We start from the raw sequence: 19,678 nt of genomic DNA, 5'->3' as shown, positions 1-19,678 counted from the left end.
CTGAGGTAACACGACAGCTGTCACACTGAATCTGAACGACTGCCAACACACACGCACACACACACACACACTGAGTCCACCAGAAATACTCTCAAGGAAGTAAAGAGATAGGAGGGGAGGCAGCGAGCAGAGAGATAAAAACAACAGGAAATGCTATAAAAAAAGAGGACAGAAAACGAGGGAAGGGACAGACGAGACGACGAAAGAAAGGAGGTTTTAAAGGAAAGGTGAGGAGGAGTAAGGAAGGGGAAGAAGAAGAGGAAAAAAGAGGCGGAACTGTTGTTTAATAAAGGTTATTAATAAACAACCAACAAACGCTGCTTCAGCCCAGACTGTTAATGAAGCAGAGCCACAGTGACCTCTGAATCCCAGAAGAAACCCATCAGAACTAAGCTGCTCCCCGAGCAATTTCATTTAAATCTCTGTCTATTTCCATAAAAATATACTCAGCTTATATTGTGGAAGTAGCCAGTGGCCCTCTGGCCCCTCTTATTGACAGAGGAGCTAATTGGCTCTAATGGTGCATTTCTCCACAGAGGCAGACAGATATCACTGAGCTGCAGCGAGAAGAACCACAGCAGGAGGCATGTGCACAGTCTGAACAGGAATATATGACCTGACAAAGTCACCTACGGCAAGTCGGAGGGGGGGCGGGGCCCTCCGGGGAATAACTCTGAGTTTACTCAGGATGTGTAAGAACAGCAGGTCTTACACAAGCTCGCACAGAGTCAACCTGAAGCACAGCAGCACTCAGGGCTCTGAATCACTGTTTGACAGCTACAGTGGTATTTGAGTGTGTTTACTGCGTAGACTTATTAGACATTTATTTAAAGGTCAGTAAAGCCATAGATACATTTAGTTGTCTACATCCATAGATCCACAGAAGATGCTGCAGGTGTTTCTATGTTAAGGCGTTTTTATGTTACACTCCCTTTACAGACAAAAACAGTCCTTCACGTTGCCGTGGATGTTGAGCAACACGCCCAGTAGAGGGCAGCTCAGAGTCAAACGTTTCTGACGACAAACATGGCGATGGTGGAGGAGGTCGTAATAATGTACCACTTCAGAAAGACGCAACAGCAGAGGTAGTGTTGTTGATACAATATCATTATACGAATCCAACATTGAACATAAATGAGCCTTTAACTGTTTTCACTGATATCATTTCAACTGAAGACAAGTCTCTGCATACAAATCGACAGGGAGGGAATGCAATCAATAATCAATGTGAGGCTGTTAAGAAAACAAACCACCTCATCTCAGTACAGTCTCTGTATTTCATCGCCCCGGCTGCAGAATCACTGACGCTGCTGACCGTGTGCTGGTGATTTCTGCCTGTGGTGACTTTATTTATTCTAACAGCCGGTTTGGCAGCTGACCAACCATCATGAGCAGGTTGGACTCTGCTCCACGGGGGCATGTGTTTCTCTTTAAGCACTTCTGCTGCGTGGTCAGATTTGGAATCAGTCAGCTCAGAGTTTTCTCTGTGGGTTGAATTTATTGCACACATCACACAAACGCCGCTCGAATTGGTAACATGTTTTCCAAGGAACTCCTGAGTTCTTAAACAGCACGACTTAAGTTCATGGGAAAATAATTTAGAATCACGATCTGTGAAAATAATGAGAGCTGTTGGCATCTGTGCTTTGAAACTCCAGTTACACATGTTCTTTCTTCAGGTGTCTAGGTAGCTGAATATGTATTTATGAGGTTCTGCTGCCCGTGCAGGTGTGTGTCTGAGCGTTTTACCTTGATCAAACTGTTTCTGGATGTTGTCCTGGTCAGTCTTGTTCCCACTGACGCGATACAGGCCTTCTGTGGTCAGACCTGCAAACACAAACAACACACAACTTCAGTAACAGCTCTGACAGACTTCAACTGGAATTGAAGCAGCGTTAAAGAAAAAAGTGCATTTACGCGCTGAATCAAAACAGATGGGCAAACAGGAGCAGTGTAATAAGTTTTATCTAATGTGGTTTTCTGTGACCACATACTGACTGAGGCTGGAAGCTGCACAACTTTCATGCCATAAATTCCAGAAAAACAACAGGTTTCTCAGGACTTTCTATTTCTCTTTGAGCTTTTTCTCATCACATTCATGATCATCTCTGGTTTCCTATGCATCTGCAACCTATGGAAGGATTGTTTAAAGATGTTAATGGTGCATTAGGGTTCATCAGTTTATTTTGCAGGTCACAGACAAAAGCAAGAGTTATTTTTTTAACTTTTTTAAGTAGACGAGGAAGAAGAGAGGCAGCAACATATCGACATGAGAATCACTGTAAAGTAGAGAACACATGTTGAAACAGCTCTAAATAACATCCTTATAATTATCCACCAATGCTAAAGAAAAAGAGGGAAAATAGACAAAGTAGTTCACAGGAGGAGGTAAGGATGGAAGAAGCAAACCAGCCGCCATTGCACTTATTAAAATAAACCCATTTCATTCATCTTTTAATGCACCAGTCTTTACATCCCATTGATCTCTTGACAATTTCCAAACCACTTATCATCACTGCTCTGTAATTTTTCTTTCATCTTGCTGTTTTCCATTTTAGCTTAATACTTCATTCTGTTCTTTTTAAATGCTACTGTGTGTGTAGTTTTATATTGGCTTGTGTTTGTTTTACATCTTATTTTCATTCCTTTTCATGTCTTATGTAAATCACTGTGAACTGTCTGGTTGTTGAAAGGTGATGTACAAACTGTAGTTGGATGTTTGTAACCATTTGAAGCTCACTAATAAATTTTGTAAATGTAATATTCTGAGACAGGTAGGCGTAATAAGCGCTCTACACTTCAGCCTACACCTTTACAGTCATTACTTTAATCTGTTTTCCACATTTGATCATTATTTTGCGTCTGAGCACACAGGTGTAAATATTAAAATAAATTAAAATAAATTTTAACTTAATTCTTTTTGGCAGGTCTCGCAAATAAAATGGCAAACATGCCTCTGGAATCGGGTCCAACACAGAGCAGTGGTTTGCTTCAACAACATGTTCTCCAGAAATAATCAATAAAGCTGAAAAAAACAATGTGTTTTTTTATATTTGCAGTTTCTTGTACATAAGGGTAAATTTCAACCCAATGCTGGCGCTACATGAAAAGTCAGAGAGGTCATCAAAAACATCAAGATTTCAGTTTGGTTCAACAACAACAGATAAACAATAAATCAACAATTTATTGAATTTATTTAGTTTTCAGTCTTCAGCAGGTCTGAGAGCAGCATTTGTTAGAGGCTCTGGTCGTAAATATCCCAGCCAGCTGGCACCTGACAGCTGATCTCAGACCAGCACATATGGAGACAGAGTGTCTTAATTAGAGCTATAATGTGTGTTCTGGCTGCAGGGATGAACACAAAGCATACACACTCACACTCACACTCACAAACTATCCATACAGGCTGTAGTTCTGCTCTGTCGCTGCTACAAGGTCATCCACACTGCAGTATACATGCCTGTCTGTGTGTGTGTGTGTGTGTGTGTGTGTGTGTGTGTGTGTGTGTGTGTGTTGTCCCTGCAGAGGCAGTTAAGCAGAGACAGTATTATGTAAATACAGCTTTAATGGATTCAAGTAAATCGTGTCAAGTGTGAGCAAGTGTGGGAGAGTGTGTATCTGTGTATTTATCTCTGTGTGTCTTTATGTGTGTTTTTGAACATAGTGTGTGTGTGTGTGTGTGTGTGTGTGTGTGTGTGTGTGTGTGTGTGTGTGTGAGTGTGCGGTTGTGTTTATGTGTTGACTCAGGTGTTCGACAAACACTCCAGCTTAACTCTTAAATTAAGAGAAATCTGAGGAAAGCAGCGTTTTTCTTTTTTTGCTAAATGACCTTAGTCTAATCAGCAACCAACACCACCCAGTTTGTGTGTGTGTGTGTGTGTGTGTGTGTGTGCATGTGTGTTTGTGTGCATGCATGCATGCATGTGGGTATGTGCACGTGTGTGTGCCTCAGAGTCAGCAGAATATATAAGCACAGAAAACAGAGTGGGTGTGGAGCGTGAACCGTGTTGTGTTGCTGTACCTTAAACACCTTTAGATTACTATATTTGTGAGGACTGACTTGCATCTCCACAGCTTTGACCTTCAGCCTGATGACACACACTGATATCAGATAAATTACATGGAAAAGCGACGCCTTGTTCAAATGTTCAAACTCATCTGCAGCCTCAGACTCTGAGTCAAAACCATGTGAACTCCTCTGCAGACTCTGGTTGTTCCTGATCTGCCTCTTCACCTTCACTTGACAATGAAACATCCCAGTTTCTTGTTTAACAGCAAACTGAACATTGAGACGTCAGCAACAAACCCCAGACGTATCCGACAAGAAGCCGAGTCCTGAAGTGGAATGTCAATGGAATGAGCGGAAGAACAGAAATAAGGTTTAGATGTGTTTGTGTCAGGGTAAGATTTTTACGAACCCGTGTCACTGAATGCAGCTGTAATATTCTACTGTACTTGAATGTGTCTTAAGAGAACAGAGCTGGCTTGTGTGAGTCTGACAAACAACTCCAATCTAATCTACTCAACTATTGTGAGCATTAGAAGAGGAAATCTTAGTTAATTATTGTAAGAATTATCATAAAGTCAGCTCCTGAACTTCCCAGAAAACCTCTCATTGTCAGTGGGTGTGACTATAAACTCTGATTTCTACCTGTTCTATCAGCTCACGCTGCCTTTCTCTCTGTAACTAACAGCTCATTGTTTAAAACTCTGACCCCACAGTGACCTGCTTCAATGGGAAATACATCACATTAAGGAAGTAATGTTCTTTCTATCTTCAAAGCTTCGAGCTGGCAGAAGTCGGTCTATAAAAATCAGCTGATAACAATCAGTAAACAACCCATTCATGCTTATGTCCAATTATTTAACACTATTTACCAATTGATGCCTATTTCCTGAACCGGCTGATGAGGTAACTGTTACTCAACACGGGCAGCTTTCACCTCTGACCTTTGAATGACCTCTCCAACGCCCTCCCACAAAATGCCACCACCCTGTACATCTCTCTGTCCTTCTGAGGACATTTGATTCTCAACAGGATGTCACACACACACTCATATATTTAGCAGACCTGAGGGGAAGGAAGTTAACAGTGGAGCTCATGTTTGCATGTTGGGATCTGATAAGACTCCTCCTGCTGTGATATGATCTAATATCCTGACACACACACACACACACTCACAGTTACTCTATCACTCTCTCTCTCCCTCTACCTGTCTGTCTCTCCGCTCATTGGCCAACCGCCAGTTATTTTATCGCCGTGACAACCATCTGCTGTGGGAGGGGACAGGAAGCCAGTTCAATAAGTGAAAGTCAATCATCGGCTATTTTTAACTCTTATTCTACCAGTCAGGGACACACACACACATGCACACAAATACACACTGACAGACATGTTTCTCTCTCTGTATTTGTGAAAATCCCTCATTGACATAAAGCTTCTCTTGCCCCAAACCTTTAGAACTTTAACCATCACAACTAAATGCCTTATCAGTCCTCTGAAGTGCAGAAATGTCCTCACTACAATGGTTTAACCTGAAAATGATCCTCACCAATAACATAATACCAGCACAGAACAAACACAAACTAACAAAGTCTGTGTTATTTCTTTTAAAAGTCAACACTGACATTGATAAATGGTGCAAGTCATTATCTTTCAGGCCTGTTTTATGGGTCATTTTCATCCTTTATCAACCCTAAATCTATCCAGGGCTGCAACAGTTATAATGCACATGCAGCAGGTGCGAGAAAACTTGTTGCCAGGTTCCATGAACTGTGGTGTGTAGTGATAGGTGCTTGTCTTTTGGCTGCACCACCACAGTAGTCACTCCTCCTCACTCGCCACATTTGACTCCCTGCGACTTCTTCCTCCTCCATAAAATGAAATTCAAGCTGAACAGTCGCTGTTTTGACACAGTGGAGGAGATCCAGCAGATGGTGCTTGATGCACTTGCAGAACGGGACTTCCAGAGAGTGGCAGGAGCGCCAGGAGCGGTGTATCACTGCACACAGGAGCGGTGTATCACTGCACACAGGAGCGGTGTATCACTGCACACAGGGACTACTTTGATCGGGTTGGCTGCCAAATTTAAATGAGGTATGGAATTGTCTAATCAGACCTTATAGCAAAAGGTGGCTGCTATGATTTCCAAAAGACCCAAGATGATTGGTTGACAAGTGTTTATCAAAGCCTGACATTTCTTATTCCTCTGAGCTTCACTGTTCACATCAGTGAGCCACTCTGATTGCTTATCAAGACCTTATATATACACGGTTATACTGTGGATGATGGTAATTATGTACAAGTGAGATAAAAGTCAATTTTAACAAGCACTGTGATTGAGTATTAATTCTGACTATTAAATTTATATTTCTGAATCTTATTATTCTACATCTTACATCAATACCAGTTTCTGAGTTTCTGTGTTCAATAATGGAACAAAGATGCAAAAAAGTACATGTTGTTTCTAAAAAAAAATCCCACATTGTTGAAGACATACAGAGGCTGATTGTTGTTATTACGGCAAACACAGTTAGTGCCCCGGGGAAGAGATCCAAACACACAAAAGTTTAATAATCCCTCCTGTTGTTCAGGGATTCATTCGAAGAGATATGAAAACTGAAAGCAGCTCTGTGCTGTTTTTGTCAAACTGACATCTGTGTTATCGTGTCGCTGACTCTTGACCTGAGCAGTTTCATAATGACACGTCTGAATGAGGCGTTTATTTGTCCTTATGAATGGACAAACTGAGCACAAATGTTCGATGCTAAACACGTTATTCCCATTAAGATAATGACGTTAAGGTGTTGACATGACAGTGCTGAGATAATCAGATTAAAGATAAAGCAGCTGAACACGTCAACACTGTCTACACGGTGGCATTGTGAACAGTTATTTTCAGAACACCCACACACTGTCTACCTCCACACTGGGACAAGAAACTGCTCCAACAAGATCTAAGAGTTATCATCTTTAAACTGCAAGTCAGCAGTGTTTTACTCACTACATCACACACTAACCTGCCACTGTGTTTTGTCTGCCTTTCCTTTTTTGTTAGTCCACACTGTGGTAAGTCTTCGATGCTTTGTACTTTATTTTCTATTGAGTGATTCAGGGTGGGGTATCAGACCACAGCACGTTAGGTACTGACCAAAATGTGTCTGCAGCATTGAGCTTCAATAATGGATGAAAGGATAAATCTATAAATGATTCCAAAAGGAATGACTGCAGACTAATAACAAGAACTGTGTGTGTATCTGAGCCTGGTTCATCTTATTCCCCTGAGCCACACAGCTCCATTCTTGCCCTAAAACTATTTAAAACACATAAATGAGTCACACTGTGGCTCTGGGTGACATGTTCCTTCATCACCATGGAACACACACACACTGTAGATTATTTTGACTCAGTCCCACACACATTGTGCTGCTGCCACAAATACTCACTACAGCACCAAATGTGGATTCATCCACTGAAAATAGTCCCCGACAAATGCACCCTCTCCTTTACAACATAAATCTAAAGTAAATTTTAAACCTGATTTTTGAATGAATATATTTTGGATTTTGGCAAAAATGATGTTTGTTACCAATGTGTTATTTTGTTAATCCTTAACCCATCCAAAAAAACGTACACACACAGATCAGTGTTGGTTCAACCCAACAATAAACAGGATCTGCTTCGTATCAGCAGATCCCAGCCTGCATGTTCCAGTTTCTCAAATCCAGGACAGTCAGGTCTTATCCCGCTCATTATACATGGGACATGACATGCGAACATGCGCTGACTCCTGTAAGGAAGATGAATGTGCAGGTAAAAGCGCTTCGTTTTCCCACAGGAACCCGAACGCAGCTTTTCCCACAATCCTCAGGCTGAGAAAGGAGCTGAGCTTTCTGGTCTGGAAGTCATTCTGCTGCCGATACTCTCCTCCAGAGAGAGTGTGTGTCTGTCTGTGTGTGTGTCTGCCTGTCTGTGTGTGTGTGTGTGTGTGTGTGTGTGTGTGTCGGAGAAAGACCACAGCTTTATGTGCATGGAACTAATGACCTAAGGTGAGCACTTTCTTTATCGTTTTTTTTTTTTTTTCTTTCAGCGCACACACACACACACACACACACACACACACACACACACACACACACACACACACACACACACACACACACACACAGCTGAGGTTTGTGGTCTGGTGGAGTCATCAGTTTCTCCGCTGGTGTGTTAATTTAATGACCGGCCCTCCACACAACCACGAGTCAATATAAATCAATACAAAGGCTGCGCGGAGAGTGTGTGTGTGCGCGAGTATGATTTAATATCTGGGCACCTTGGGTAATGAGATCCATACCCACACACACACACACACACACACACACACACACACAGTCCCGGCAGACAACAGGCCCACAGCTGCAGCCTGCACTCAGTCTGAGATCTTTACAGCCGGACAGCAGAGTGTGTTAACACTGAGATCTCCACTGTTAAATCACAGTTTCATCAAATGTCCAGTTTCTCTTTGCGTCCGCACTAAATGAAGAGTGTGTGTCTGGTTCTCGACAAATCAGAGACATTACGGGACCGCCTGGGGAGGTCTGAGACCAGGATGGAAATCAGGACAGCAACTGAAAGGGAAATTCCCCTAAAATGTAAACATCAAGATCAGTTTACCAGTCGCAGGGATTACCAGACAGCCTGTGAAAACAGTTGTCTAATGTCTTCTGTGGCTCTGGAGGAGCTTTGTCAAAAATAATCAGAGTCATGTCAGTCAGGGTTATCTTGGCTCCACAGAAAGCCTGTGTCGCAAACTGGGTTATAGTGGGGTATAAAAGACATGGGTGTGCACCAGGCAGGGAGGGTCTAGAAAAGTAAAGCTATCAGGTTGCATTGTGGGAATTGTAGGATTTAAAAAATTTGACTTGACTTAAATTTCTAAAATGAAAAATACTACAAGTAATCAACAAGTCATTTCAATAGTAAAAATGACACAAATGTTTTTTCTTCCTTCAAACTGCTATTTAAAGATATTTTTTAAGAATAGAGAAGAAAGAGCATTTTCTTATCAGGGCCTACACTGTGAGCAGGCAGAGGAAACCAGTATCACAGAAAAGACAGAAGAAGGAGAAGGAAAAAGAAAGGTGAGAAGGCAGACTGCTCTGTGGTTGATATGGGGTAAAGATGTTTCTTACATCTTTTTTCTGTTTCTGCTGTGTAAATGTCTCATTTACATCTTGTCTACCTGAATCTGAGCAGCATTTTTTTCCCATGTCTGTGGTTTATCACCGGGGAAAATGACAGGGAGAGGAGAGTCTGCAGGCTCCTGCAGCAGGGAGGAGGAGGAGGAGGAGGAGGAGGAGGAGGAGGTGAACAGCTAAACGCTTCATTAACATAGGAACAATCACCTCCTCCTCCTCCCCATTCACCTCCCTCTGTGCTCGTCCATCTTCTATCTGCCTCCTCTGTCTTTCACATCTCCCTCTCCTTGTCTCTTCGGTGTCTGCCACTAACTGATTTATTGGTATTATTGACATATAAAAACACCTGTGTTGCCGCCTTGCTAGCGCTGTCACACTTTCTGTGGTTGTTTCATCATGAATAATAATGTAATTACTGTGAAACACAGCATTAAGTGTGGTTATAATCAAAAGCAGCTTTACAAAGCAGCTTAACCTTTCATGCGTTTAAAACAGGACTGAACAATTAACAGAAATCACTACACAGCCAGGAGCAATATCCAAATAACTGGAGCTGCAGTTTTTTGATAAAGATAAAACATGTCACAACATTTCAAATATATAATACCATAAAACCACCCTTCTCTTCCTTTTAGGTCCATTTGCTAAAACCATGTTATGGTACTGATAATCTCAGCATCTAAGATATCTAAGATAAAAGATTCAAAAATAAAATACATTTCCCACAGACTGGATCAGAGATACCTGTGACAGTGACGACCTGCTGTTTACCTGTGAACCCCACTCTGACATCACTGTTAAGATTAATTTACATTAATATTCTGCATCTACTTGATACTGTGTTAAATAAACTAAAAACATGTTAACTCCCCATAAAACTCAGAGTCAGAGCTGTTGTGAGCTCTGTGTGTATGTGTGTTTACATATGTGTGTGTGTTAACAGTGGGACAGATGTCCAGCTTTCAGGATGCGACAGGACGGACACACACACACACACACACACACACACAGACTAATTTCTAATGTAGCAGAGACAGATGGGCCAGTATTATAAATAGAGCTGTCAAGCTGCAGCTACCTAGCTACTGCTCTATTTACTCACAAACAGACACACACACTTGTTCACTTCATGTTTTGTCCTTTTTAATTCCAAGTTTTTTCCCCCTCCGATAATCTCTCTGTCCTGCTGCAGAATGTGATGAATTATAATGAGGCCTGATAAATTATATTTTAACACAAACATAAATAAACACTAACTTCTGCAAGAAAATGATGCCAATTACTGTCGTCTAGGTTTTGATTGTGGATGTTAAGTTTTTACAGGTGGTGCTTTTTTCTCACACAAACTAACAACCAGATTCATTCAGTGGAGATTCAACCTTTTATTCACTGATGGGGTTAAAATGAAACTCTGTATTTGGCAAAGAATATTCTGCAAAATTAGGTATAATATTCTATGCATGTAAAATACTAAATACTTCTTCCAGTACTCAAAGTCACATAATGACTCAGACAAACAAACCAATCGAGGCAGCAGTAGATTAGCAGCTCCTGTGTTCTGGGAGGTAAAATTACTGTTTTTGTCAATGGAGTCTGGTAGCAATCAATCAGCGGTTTCTGGTTAAACAAAAAGGATCTTACCCTTTAATAAAAAGGTCTGTCTCTGGAGGAATCTTATTCATAATGATGCCAGACTCTTCTAATAACAACCTGAGCCTGTCAGTGGCAAAAACAAGCACTTTAGTGGACAAATGTGGTGGATTATTCCTTTAAAGTAACATGTTATGACAGGGATAGTGACAAAACCTTCAGCTTCACTACAAGTTCAAAAAACTACTACAACCGTGGGTTGGGACATTTCAACAATGCCAGCATTAATGAGTCAGTTCTACAACACACACGCATCACTTCTTAGCTGTCATATTATGTTATAAACACACACATAACTGAACACACACTCTGCAATTTTAGTGGCTTATTGTGCTCACTATCCCACACACATACACACACACTCACAGCTTTTATTTTTGGCAGGGCTAAGTGACGACACAGGGGAGAAGAGGATGGAGAGAGGAGATAATGATGGGGTGGAGAGGATGGCGGGATGAAAGGAGAAGAGTGGAAAAGTATAACAGGAGAAAGGTGAGAGGAAGAGAAGGATAAGAGGATAAAGAGAGCAATAGAAAAAGGACGGAGGGAGAGAGACATGGGATGAGGATTAAGGCAGGATGAAGGCAGAGAGGAGGAAGGAAGGGAGGAGGAGGAGAGGAAGGAGAGGGGAGAGAAATATGAGACTGGAGGGAGAGGAAAAGACTGGATGGAGAGGGATAGAAGGATGAAAAGAGACATGAGAGACGGGTGGAGGAGGGGGATGGGGGAGAGAGATGAGGTAAGACTGATGGAGACAGAGGAGGGGAAGATGGAAGAAGACGGAAGAGGAGGAGAGAAGGAAGAGAAGTAGGAGAGGCTGGAGGGAGAGAAAAAGGAAGGATGGGAAAAGAGGGATATGATGAGGGAAGAGAAGGATGGAGGGAGAGGATGAGTGAGACAGGAGAAGAGGATGGAAGAGGAGAGGATGAAGGATGAGAGTAGAAAGTAAAATGAAGGAAGAAAACAGGAGAGGCTAGAGGGAAAGAAAAAAGAGGATAGAGAAAAAGAGGGATACAATGACGCAGATAGAAGGACGAGAGACGAGTGGAAGAAGAAGCTGGGAGGAGAAAGTTAAGCTGAGGATGAGGGAGACAGAGGAGGAGGAGAGGATGAAAGAGGAAGAGGGAGAGAAGGAAAGAAGTATAAAGAGAAAGAACAGAGAAAGAAATGATGAAGAGGGAGAAGAGGGACAGAGGGAGCCAGCACCTTATTGTACAACATGGCCGACTAAACGCCCTCCAGAGACCTTCATCAAAGCTACCGCATCATCAGAAATACACACAACTACAGCCACTGTGTGTGTGTGTGTGTGTGTGTGTGTGTGTGTGTGTGTGTGTGTGTTAAGCCTGCAGCAAGGTGGAGGCCAGCGGAGGTCAGTGTCTCTCAGAGGAGGCGACAGACTGACATCCTCGTCACAGCAGGACTTCAAAATCCACTCAACACTACTCCATTTTCAGCTCCTGTTCAGCTGTTAAAGGACTACTGCACTTTTTTTGGCTCATGTTTATACTCTGGATGTTTTTCAGTCAGTGTTTTTCCTCACTCTGGCTCATTTACACCTGAAAATAGTCCACTGCTGTGCTTTTAAAGCTGAACACGTTTTGCAAAATTCAACCAACTATGGAGGTTTCTCACGTATCACAACCCAGTTAAAAACAAAAAACCTTACTCTGGTCATAAGTCAGGTTATCAACCTGCAATTCATCACAAAATAAAGAGAACTTGCATTTCCTCGTGCTCAGGGACCAAAGTTGCATCTTCAGTTTGCTTGTTTTATATGAACAACAGTTGAAAACTCAAATTAATTCCATTTCCAGTACATGACAGAGAGAAAGCTGGAAGCACATAAAATGTCCCTGTATCTTAATGCGACAAAAGCTCTAAACACTGGGAGACAGTGAGGGAACCCCAGTAACACAGAGGCTAAAAAAAGATGTGGACAGGATCTCACCCACTCGGACCAAGCTGAGGGGAAACGATCGTTCCACGCATTCAAAATGACACTGATCGATGAGAAGTGCAGTCACAGCTGAAAACCAGGTGGCATTTCACTCCTGATTGGCTGAGACACGGCTGACAATACCAGTGATCCAGGACATTTTCACTGCTGTCTTGTTAGGAGTTTAAGACCGTCAGGATTTATTTTAATATTTCAATTTCTGCTGAGTGTCAAAAAAGGGTAAAATTGAGTGCACACAGCCTGTCAAATTCATCACAAGGTTTTCTTTTGGTATTTTTCCAACTGACTGGACTGAACATGTCAAAAGTTTCACCATACATTAGTTATATAAACTCTTATTGAATAACTTTTACTGGTATGCAATAATCCATCAGTATCACACTTAATTATTAACAGTTACACCCATATTCCTGTTAAATGCTGCAGATATGAGCCTGATAAATGACAGAGGGCACTCCCTCCATATTACATTACAGTGTCAGTCTGAAACCTGATCTATCTGTAATGATTTACTTCACCTGAATCACAATACTTTTTTTGTCAAAGAAAATGGTCACAGCAGCAAGAACGTCATCATCAGTGTCAAAATGGCGCCCACTGAGCTCCTCCTTTGTCTTAGGGGAAGAGGCAGTAGGCAGGAGGGGGTCAGTACTGTCTATTTTCTCAGATAGAGCTGATTTATAATTTTCAATTACCCAAAACAGAAAAAACGTTATTCATTTCAAACTTTCTCTTAAAAACAAAACCAAGATTATTTATTTTTGTTGTTTTGGTAAATGGTTAATAATGTAATTCAAGGTTAGCAGAGGGAACAACACTCTGATATGTCTGAAGCTCCACTTCACATATTATTACCTCTTTTATTGCTCCATTAAAATGTGGTCACTTTCTCTGTCAGTTTGATGCTCGTTTGTTTTCAACGCGCTCACATGTCGCTGGCGGCATCGTGACAGAAAACATGAGAGAGAGAGATAAAAAAAGAGAGAGGGAGAAGGGCAACATAAGGGCTTTTCAAGGCAAACTAATGGAAGACTGGACTGCTCAAATACAGCCACAGGACACACACTCTGTCACACACACACACTTACACACAAGCCCCATTAGACCAGATGACTGCCTTGGAGCCAGGTGGCAGAGCACTAGCCTCTCTCTCACCCTTTTTCCTTTCTCTTTGCACAACCTGCCCCAAGACACACACACAGACACACACACAGAGTTTCAGCATGCTAATTCATCTTCCCACCACACACACACACGATCCGTCCACAGTGTTGTAGCCCCCAGCCCGGCTCAAACTGGCGTCGTCTGTCCCCCGCCCTCAGGTTAGTTGCAATTGGACAAGGTCCTAATACTTTGCTACACACACACACACACACAAACACACACACACGCTGCGGGACATAACCAATCGCCTTAATCTAATACTTGCATTGGCCCCATGACTTTAAGCAATATGAAGAGAGAGAGTAGGAACAGTACAGCAACTACATCTGAAAACACTGAGCATCTACACTGAAACGTCTAAACAACAGGAAAACAACTACATCTCTTCTTCCTCCTCATCTTTTGCTCAGTAAATAACAAAATCTGAGCCAAAATGTGGCCAGCAATGAGATAAACAATCTGGTTCATTGTTGAGTCTGTTGAATTCCTAAAGCCCAAGGTGACGTCTTTAAATGACACACAGTAGAAAACCCAAAGAAAGTGAATTAGCCTTCATATAATTATTTCACCAGGTATTTTTAGTTCAGGACTCTCACAACCTGAATACAAGGGCAAGTGCATCTAACCTGAAACAACAAACACTGAAAAAAATAGTGCTACATAAGTTAGCAGTAGTGAAATATCTGTAAAGCAGTTAATCAAAGTCAGCAAATTTCAGCCACTTTTGCTTTAAAGATGTGATTGTCGAAACATTTTCTGTAGTTTGACAAATCGATGGATTAAATAATTGTAAATACTGATTTAGTTGTTGTTCTGCCTCTGTTGTTAGACAACTGAACAAATACAGAACAATGATTCAAGACTAGCTGATAGATGTTACCAGTTTACAGACAAAGGGAAACTCTTGCTGCTGCACAAACATATCAGTCAAATCAAGATGTGTTTGTTTGTTATTATCACAAACCAGTTTGACGAAATTAACATAAATACAGGTTCATGTCAACAGCTGCAGACAGAAAGTTGTTCTGTTAAATTTGCTGCTACACAGCTCCTGACCGTGTCTCTGCGGGCTCACGTCATTGTTCTCTGAACGCTCTGTTTACTCACCAAAACAATGTCTGGAGACCATTTTTGAAAAGCTTAATTGTAGGGTCAAATCAAAGAGACACAAATCTCCATTAGCACATTTAGCTGAGTTATTGTGGACATACTCGCAGAGAAAGAAGGTCATGGTTAGGATATTGCTGAAGCAAAAACAGGCAATCACATTCAATTAACTTAACTACAAAGGCAGCACCATGGCCACTTTACTCCCTCTCTCTCTCTCTGGGGATGATCAGCACACAGAGAGAACAAACAGACGAAAAGCAATGCAGAGAGCGAGCGAGGGAGGCAGAAAGAGCAGAGTTTGCCCACAGGGAGGGGCCGCCGTGCTTCACCTATTCACCAGGAAATAAGAGAAAGAGGGAGGGAGGGAGATAATGTGAGTGGGTGTAGGGGGGGGAGGGGGTGGGGTCTAATGGAGGAGTGGCTGTTCAAATATTCAGCCAAAGGCACCACACACACACATTTTCCTATCTCTTGGTGTCTCAGAGTCGGTGACCAGGAAATCCACAGGGAAGAGATTAAGACTAGAGGCTACAGAGCAGGATGTAATGCTGTGTGTGTGTGTGTGTGTGTGTGTGTGTGTGTGTGTTATGAAAAGAAATGTGAGTTAAAAACAGTCGGTGCACCTACATTTTGAAGGGAAAACTGAACCGAAAACTGAATCAAGCTGACACAGTTAAGAACCTAAAATTAGGTTAAGATGTAAGGGATACTCACACACACACACACACACACACACACACACACTGTATGAAGTACTGCAAGAAGCAACTTCAGGCACATTCACACAGTCCCATCAGGGAAGTATCTGATTCAAATTCACACTGCAGCAGGACAACAAGCCCAAACACACAGCCTGAGTCAAAAGGAACTATTTTCAGAGACGAGAGGAAGAGTCCTGCAGCAGATGGTCTGGACCCCACAGAGTCCTGATCTCAACATCACGGAGTCAGCCTGGGATCACATGAAGAGAGACACGACACTGAGAGACTAAATCCACTGAAGAACTATGAAGCAACTTCTCCAAGATGCTTGCAACCTGCCTACCTGGGCACCTGTGCAGGTGTGATAAATAACAACTATTCATGGTTTTATTTTTTTATTATTTTTTAAAGCTGAAAAGTGAGAATCTGCTGCTCGTGTTTGTCTTACATTAGAGGGAATGGAATATTTGTAGATTTTGGACTGGTTGGTTATTGTAACAGGCATTTATCACTGTTTATTGACATTTCACCAACTAGACGATTGACTGAGAAAATAACAGGCAGACTGACTGATAATGAAAATATTCATTACTTGCAGCCTGACACAGCACTGTACTGTATGTGTGTGTAATATGTGAGAGTCTAAGCGCTAACATCTTCTGCAACCGCCGGCAACAACCCAGATTCAGCCTCACCTCCGTGAGACCACACTTACCACAAATACATCCTGTCACACACACACAGTTTTTCTGGTGTGCCTCGCTCTCTCTCGCTGTCTCTCTCTCTCTCTCACACACACACACACACACTATCTGCTCAGAAACCACAGGCAACACAAAAAGCTCCCATCACCTCTCTGCCTCTCAGCTGGTGGTTTATTACATGTGGTTAAAACTCAACCGACCATCAGCCGCTGAGCTTCCAGTTCCTCGCTCTAACTGGGAAATATCAAACACCTCTTAGTGACTCACACACTTCCAAGTAAAGCTGTGACTCAGAGTAAAAACAGTGGAATAAGCTTCAGTTACTGGATCCCTACTGTGAAAAGGTCAAAGGTTACAGAAGCAGGAAGTCGATCAGTTAATCTCTGCAGACTGCTGTCATATAAACAGTCCTGGACAAAAATCACCTGCTGGGGCTGAAACATCACAAACCCCAGAGTTTCACCGAACGCATTCAAGTGAGAAAATGAAATTCACCAGTGACCCGGGTGTAATTGTAAAAGGTCATGATACTCTGTGACTTCCCGGTTCAGTGGAGAGAAACATGAGGGAACAGAAAATGTCTGAAAGAAATGATTCAACAGAATCATCTTGTAGCTAAAACAAATTGTCTGGCTTGAATTTACTTAAACAATCATGATTCACACTGTTAACAATAACTCCAAATAGTACTGGGTTTGTGTGTAAATATGCAGCATTCAGATCAACCACAATATCTGAATGAGACCTGAGCTTTGACCTGTAGTGTGGATGAAGAATTTAAGCTTGTTGTTTTGTCCAACATGGCTGCAGGTTAATTTAACTTACAATATTTTTAACTGATCCTCTCACATAAAAACATTAAACAAATGTCCCTATCACAATGACTATGCACCGCCTTGTTAAATATAACTGCACTTCCTGTAGCTGCTTCATAATTATGGCCCTCCAGTGTTTCCTCTGTGGAGAGCCTTTAACACGGAGCAGCACAAAGTGTTGGGTTTGTATAAAGAGTTGGTAGAACAGCTCCAGGGCCAGCAGAATATGTCGGCCAAGGAAACTGTCCAGCCTGCTTCAAAAGGTTTGGAAAAATATAAGAATCATCTGCATGTTTGTAATGCTCGTTTGTGCATGTGATGGCTTTGAACATGCAATCTGTTCTTCAGTCTGTTGTTTTTTGTCCATTTACAACTCGTGTAGCTGTGAAGTGTTAATAAAGAGAGTTATTTTCACTCGCAGACAGACAGTAACATCTGGAGGCCGCAGGTCAGACAGTCAGACCAGTCCTGTCAGGTTGCTGGGAGCACTGGCCGCTCTGAGCATTGAACAGGAAGCTCAGTCAGTGTGTTTCCATTGAACATGACGTCAGTCCGGCAGCCAGCAGGAAAACAGCTCACACATGATCACATCACAACACAAACACACACACAAACACACTGAAAGAAATGGGAGTCACGCCAGCCACCGATCAATTTTCAACTTGAACTCTCACTTTGGCTGATTTCTACTCTCTGCTGCTGGAGCAGAGAGCTGGAGGCAGATACATAACAAAGAGAAGTGGAGAGAATGATTGACAGGAAAGGGTAGAAGAACATAGTATATTAAAATTATTTCTCATCTCCTGTCAGTTGTGTTTATGTGGCCTCTTATATCATCCTGAGCTCTCTCTTTCCGACCTCTGGGTCCACTGAACGGCTACATCCTTCAAGTACGTACTCAAAAAAACATCTATGAATTATTTTTATAAAATCTATTTCACTGCAGCGAAAATCCCTCTATTCCACTACAAAGTCAGGAGTGGTGATGTGACTTCAAAGCAGGCTGAAACCAGCCAATAATCAGCTTTGTATGAAGCCTGGTTGACATGGCTTCTGAATAATTCTCCAGGAGAGCTCAGAGTGGTTAGAAAACCAGTCCACTGGGGTTTCCCTGGCTTCTCCAGAGCCTTACACCAACTGGGCACTGGATCTCTCAGCGTTAAGGATGATTCTCGATTTTAGTCTCTTTCTTTAGCCTTGTCATCCGTGGTGGAAAATTAGGCAGCTAAAGTTTGCTGCTTTCTGGCTGTGGTTTTGGAACTGGGACACATTGCTGCCATTCTACTGCTGCTTCTGTTTTCTGCTGGAACAGGTTTGTTGTGTTGCTACTTTTAGTTCTGACAGAGAGAATTCACATGTGGTGGTGGTAGTAGGCGGCGTGTGCCTGATGTGCATGCGGAGACTCAAACAGTTGTAGCTACAATTTACAGATGTGATCTTAACGCCTCACGTGCAGGCTAACGGGAGATGCTAGCTAGGCAAGCTGTGCAGAGAAGCCTCTTGTCCCTACTTGGTTACTGCAATGCACACAACTCAGACAGGTGTGTGGCCAAAAATGAATTTTGATTAGTTTAAGAAGGGTGAAATAAGGCGTCTGTGGCTGCCATTACAAAGTTCAGACATGTAGGCATTGCAGAGGAAAAAGCGACAGCCAGCGTTACATTTGTAACTGCAGAGAAGTGTTGGTGTTGCCGTTTGAGTGAAGCAGAGGAAGCATGAATCTCAAATTTTATGATTAAAGTGGGTTTCATGGCAGCGAGAGAATTAAAATAAGCAGCAACTTTTCAATTTTTCACACTGCAGGGAAATTAAAACAAAGAACAAAGTATGGTCTGCAAACTTGGTCATAAATCTCCACATTGATTAACAGCATTTTTGTGAATCTGTCGCAGTCTGTGATGGTGTGTTTTGTCTTGTTCTAGCATTCTGTTTTTTGGCAGTGTATGCCAGTTAGGCTTCTCTTAAATGAATGAAAAAATGTATGGAATGCAAACTGAGTCATAAATCTCTACAATGATTAACAGATGTGAAATTATTGGACCATTTTTGTAAATGTGTCTGTTCTTGTTTTATTTTAGCAATATGTTTTTTAGTATTTCAAGTCAGTGAAGTATCCCTGAGGTAAAATAACAACACTTCCTCTGTTCTGTTGTGATTGCCTTTTGTTTTAATTCAGACTTATTATTGTGGGTCTTGATTAAAAAATAATTACACAACCAGTAAATTAGAGAAAATTAAAAACTTAAAAGTGATAAATTGCATAAACTAACACAAAATGGCATAAAAAAATATGTTAAAAGTTTAGAAAAAGCAATTCTTCCACAAGCAAACTTTGTTAGACTTGTTTTATTAGTCAAATAGCCGATGGAAGTTCTTTTGAAGAGCAGA

At 41.8% G+C, this 19,678-nt stretch overlaps 1 protein-coding gene and 1 long non-coding RNA gene across 2 annotated transcripts in view; one reads left to right on the top strand and one right to left on the bottom strand.

Annotated features, from left to right (window-relative positions):
- Positions 1 to 19,678, bottom strand: part of arhgap5 (Rho GTPase activating protein 5) — a 50,704-nt gene that overhangs the window by 11,911 nt on the left and 19,115 nt on the right. The window contains exon 4 of the mRNA XM_018703180.2: positions 1,750 to 1,827. Within this exon, the coding sequence (XP_018558696.1) occupies positions 1,750 to 1,827 (78 nt within the window). The remainder of the gene's footprint in view (positions 1 to 1,749; positions 1,828 to 19,678) is intronic.
- On the top strand, positions 6,033 to 14,339 carry LOC127143590 (uncharacterized). Its single transcript, XR_007815152.1, has 3 exons — positions 6,033 to 6,097; positions 7,839 to 8,049; positions 11,221 to 14,339. It is a non-coding gene; the product is annotated as an uncharacterized LOC127143590 (long non-coding RNA).

Source organism: Lates calcarifer, linkage group LG19, assembly GCF_001640805.2.
Source record: "Lates calcarifer isolate ASB-BC8 linkage group LG19, TLL_Latcal_v3, whole genome shotgun sequence".
Classification (NCBI taxonomy): domain Eukaryota; kingdom Metazoa; phylum Chordata; class Actinopteri; family Centropomidae; genus Lates; species Lates calcarifer.
The sequence above is the reverse complement of the archived record's forward strand: the minus strand, read 5'-3'. Positions and strand labels throughout refer to the sequence as shown.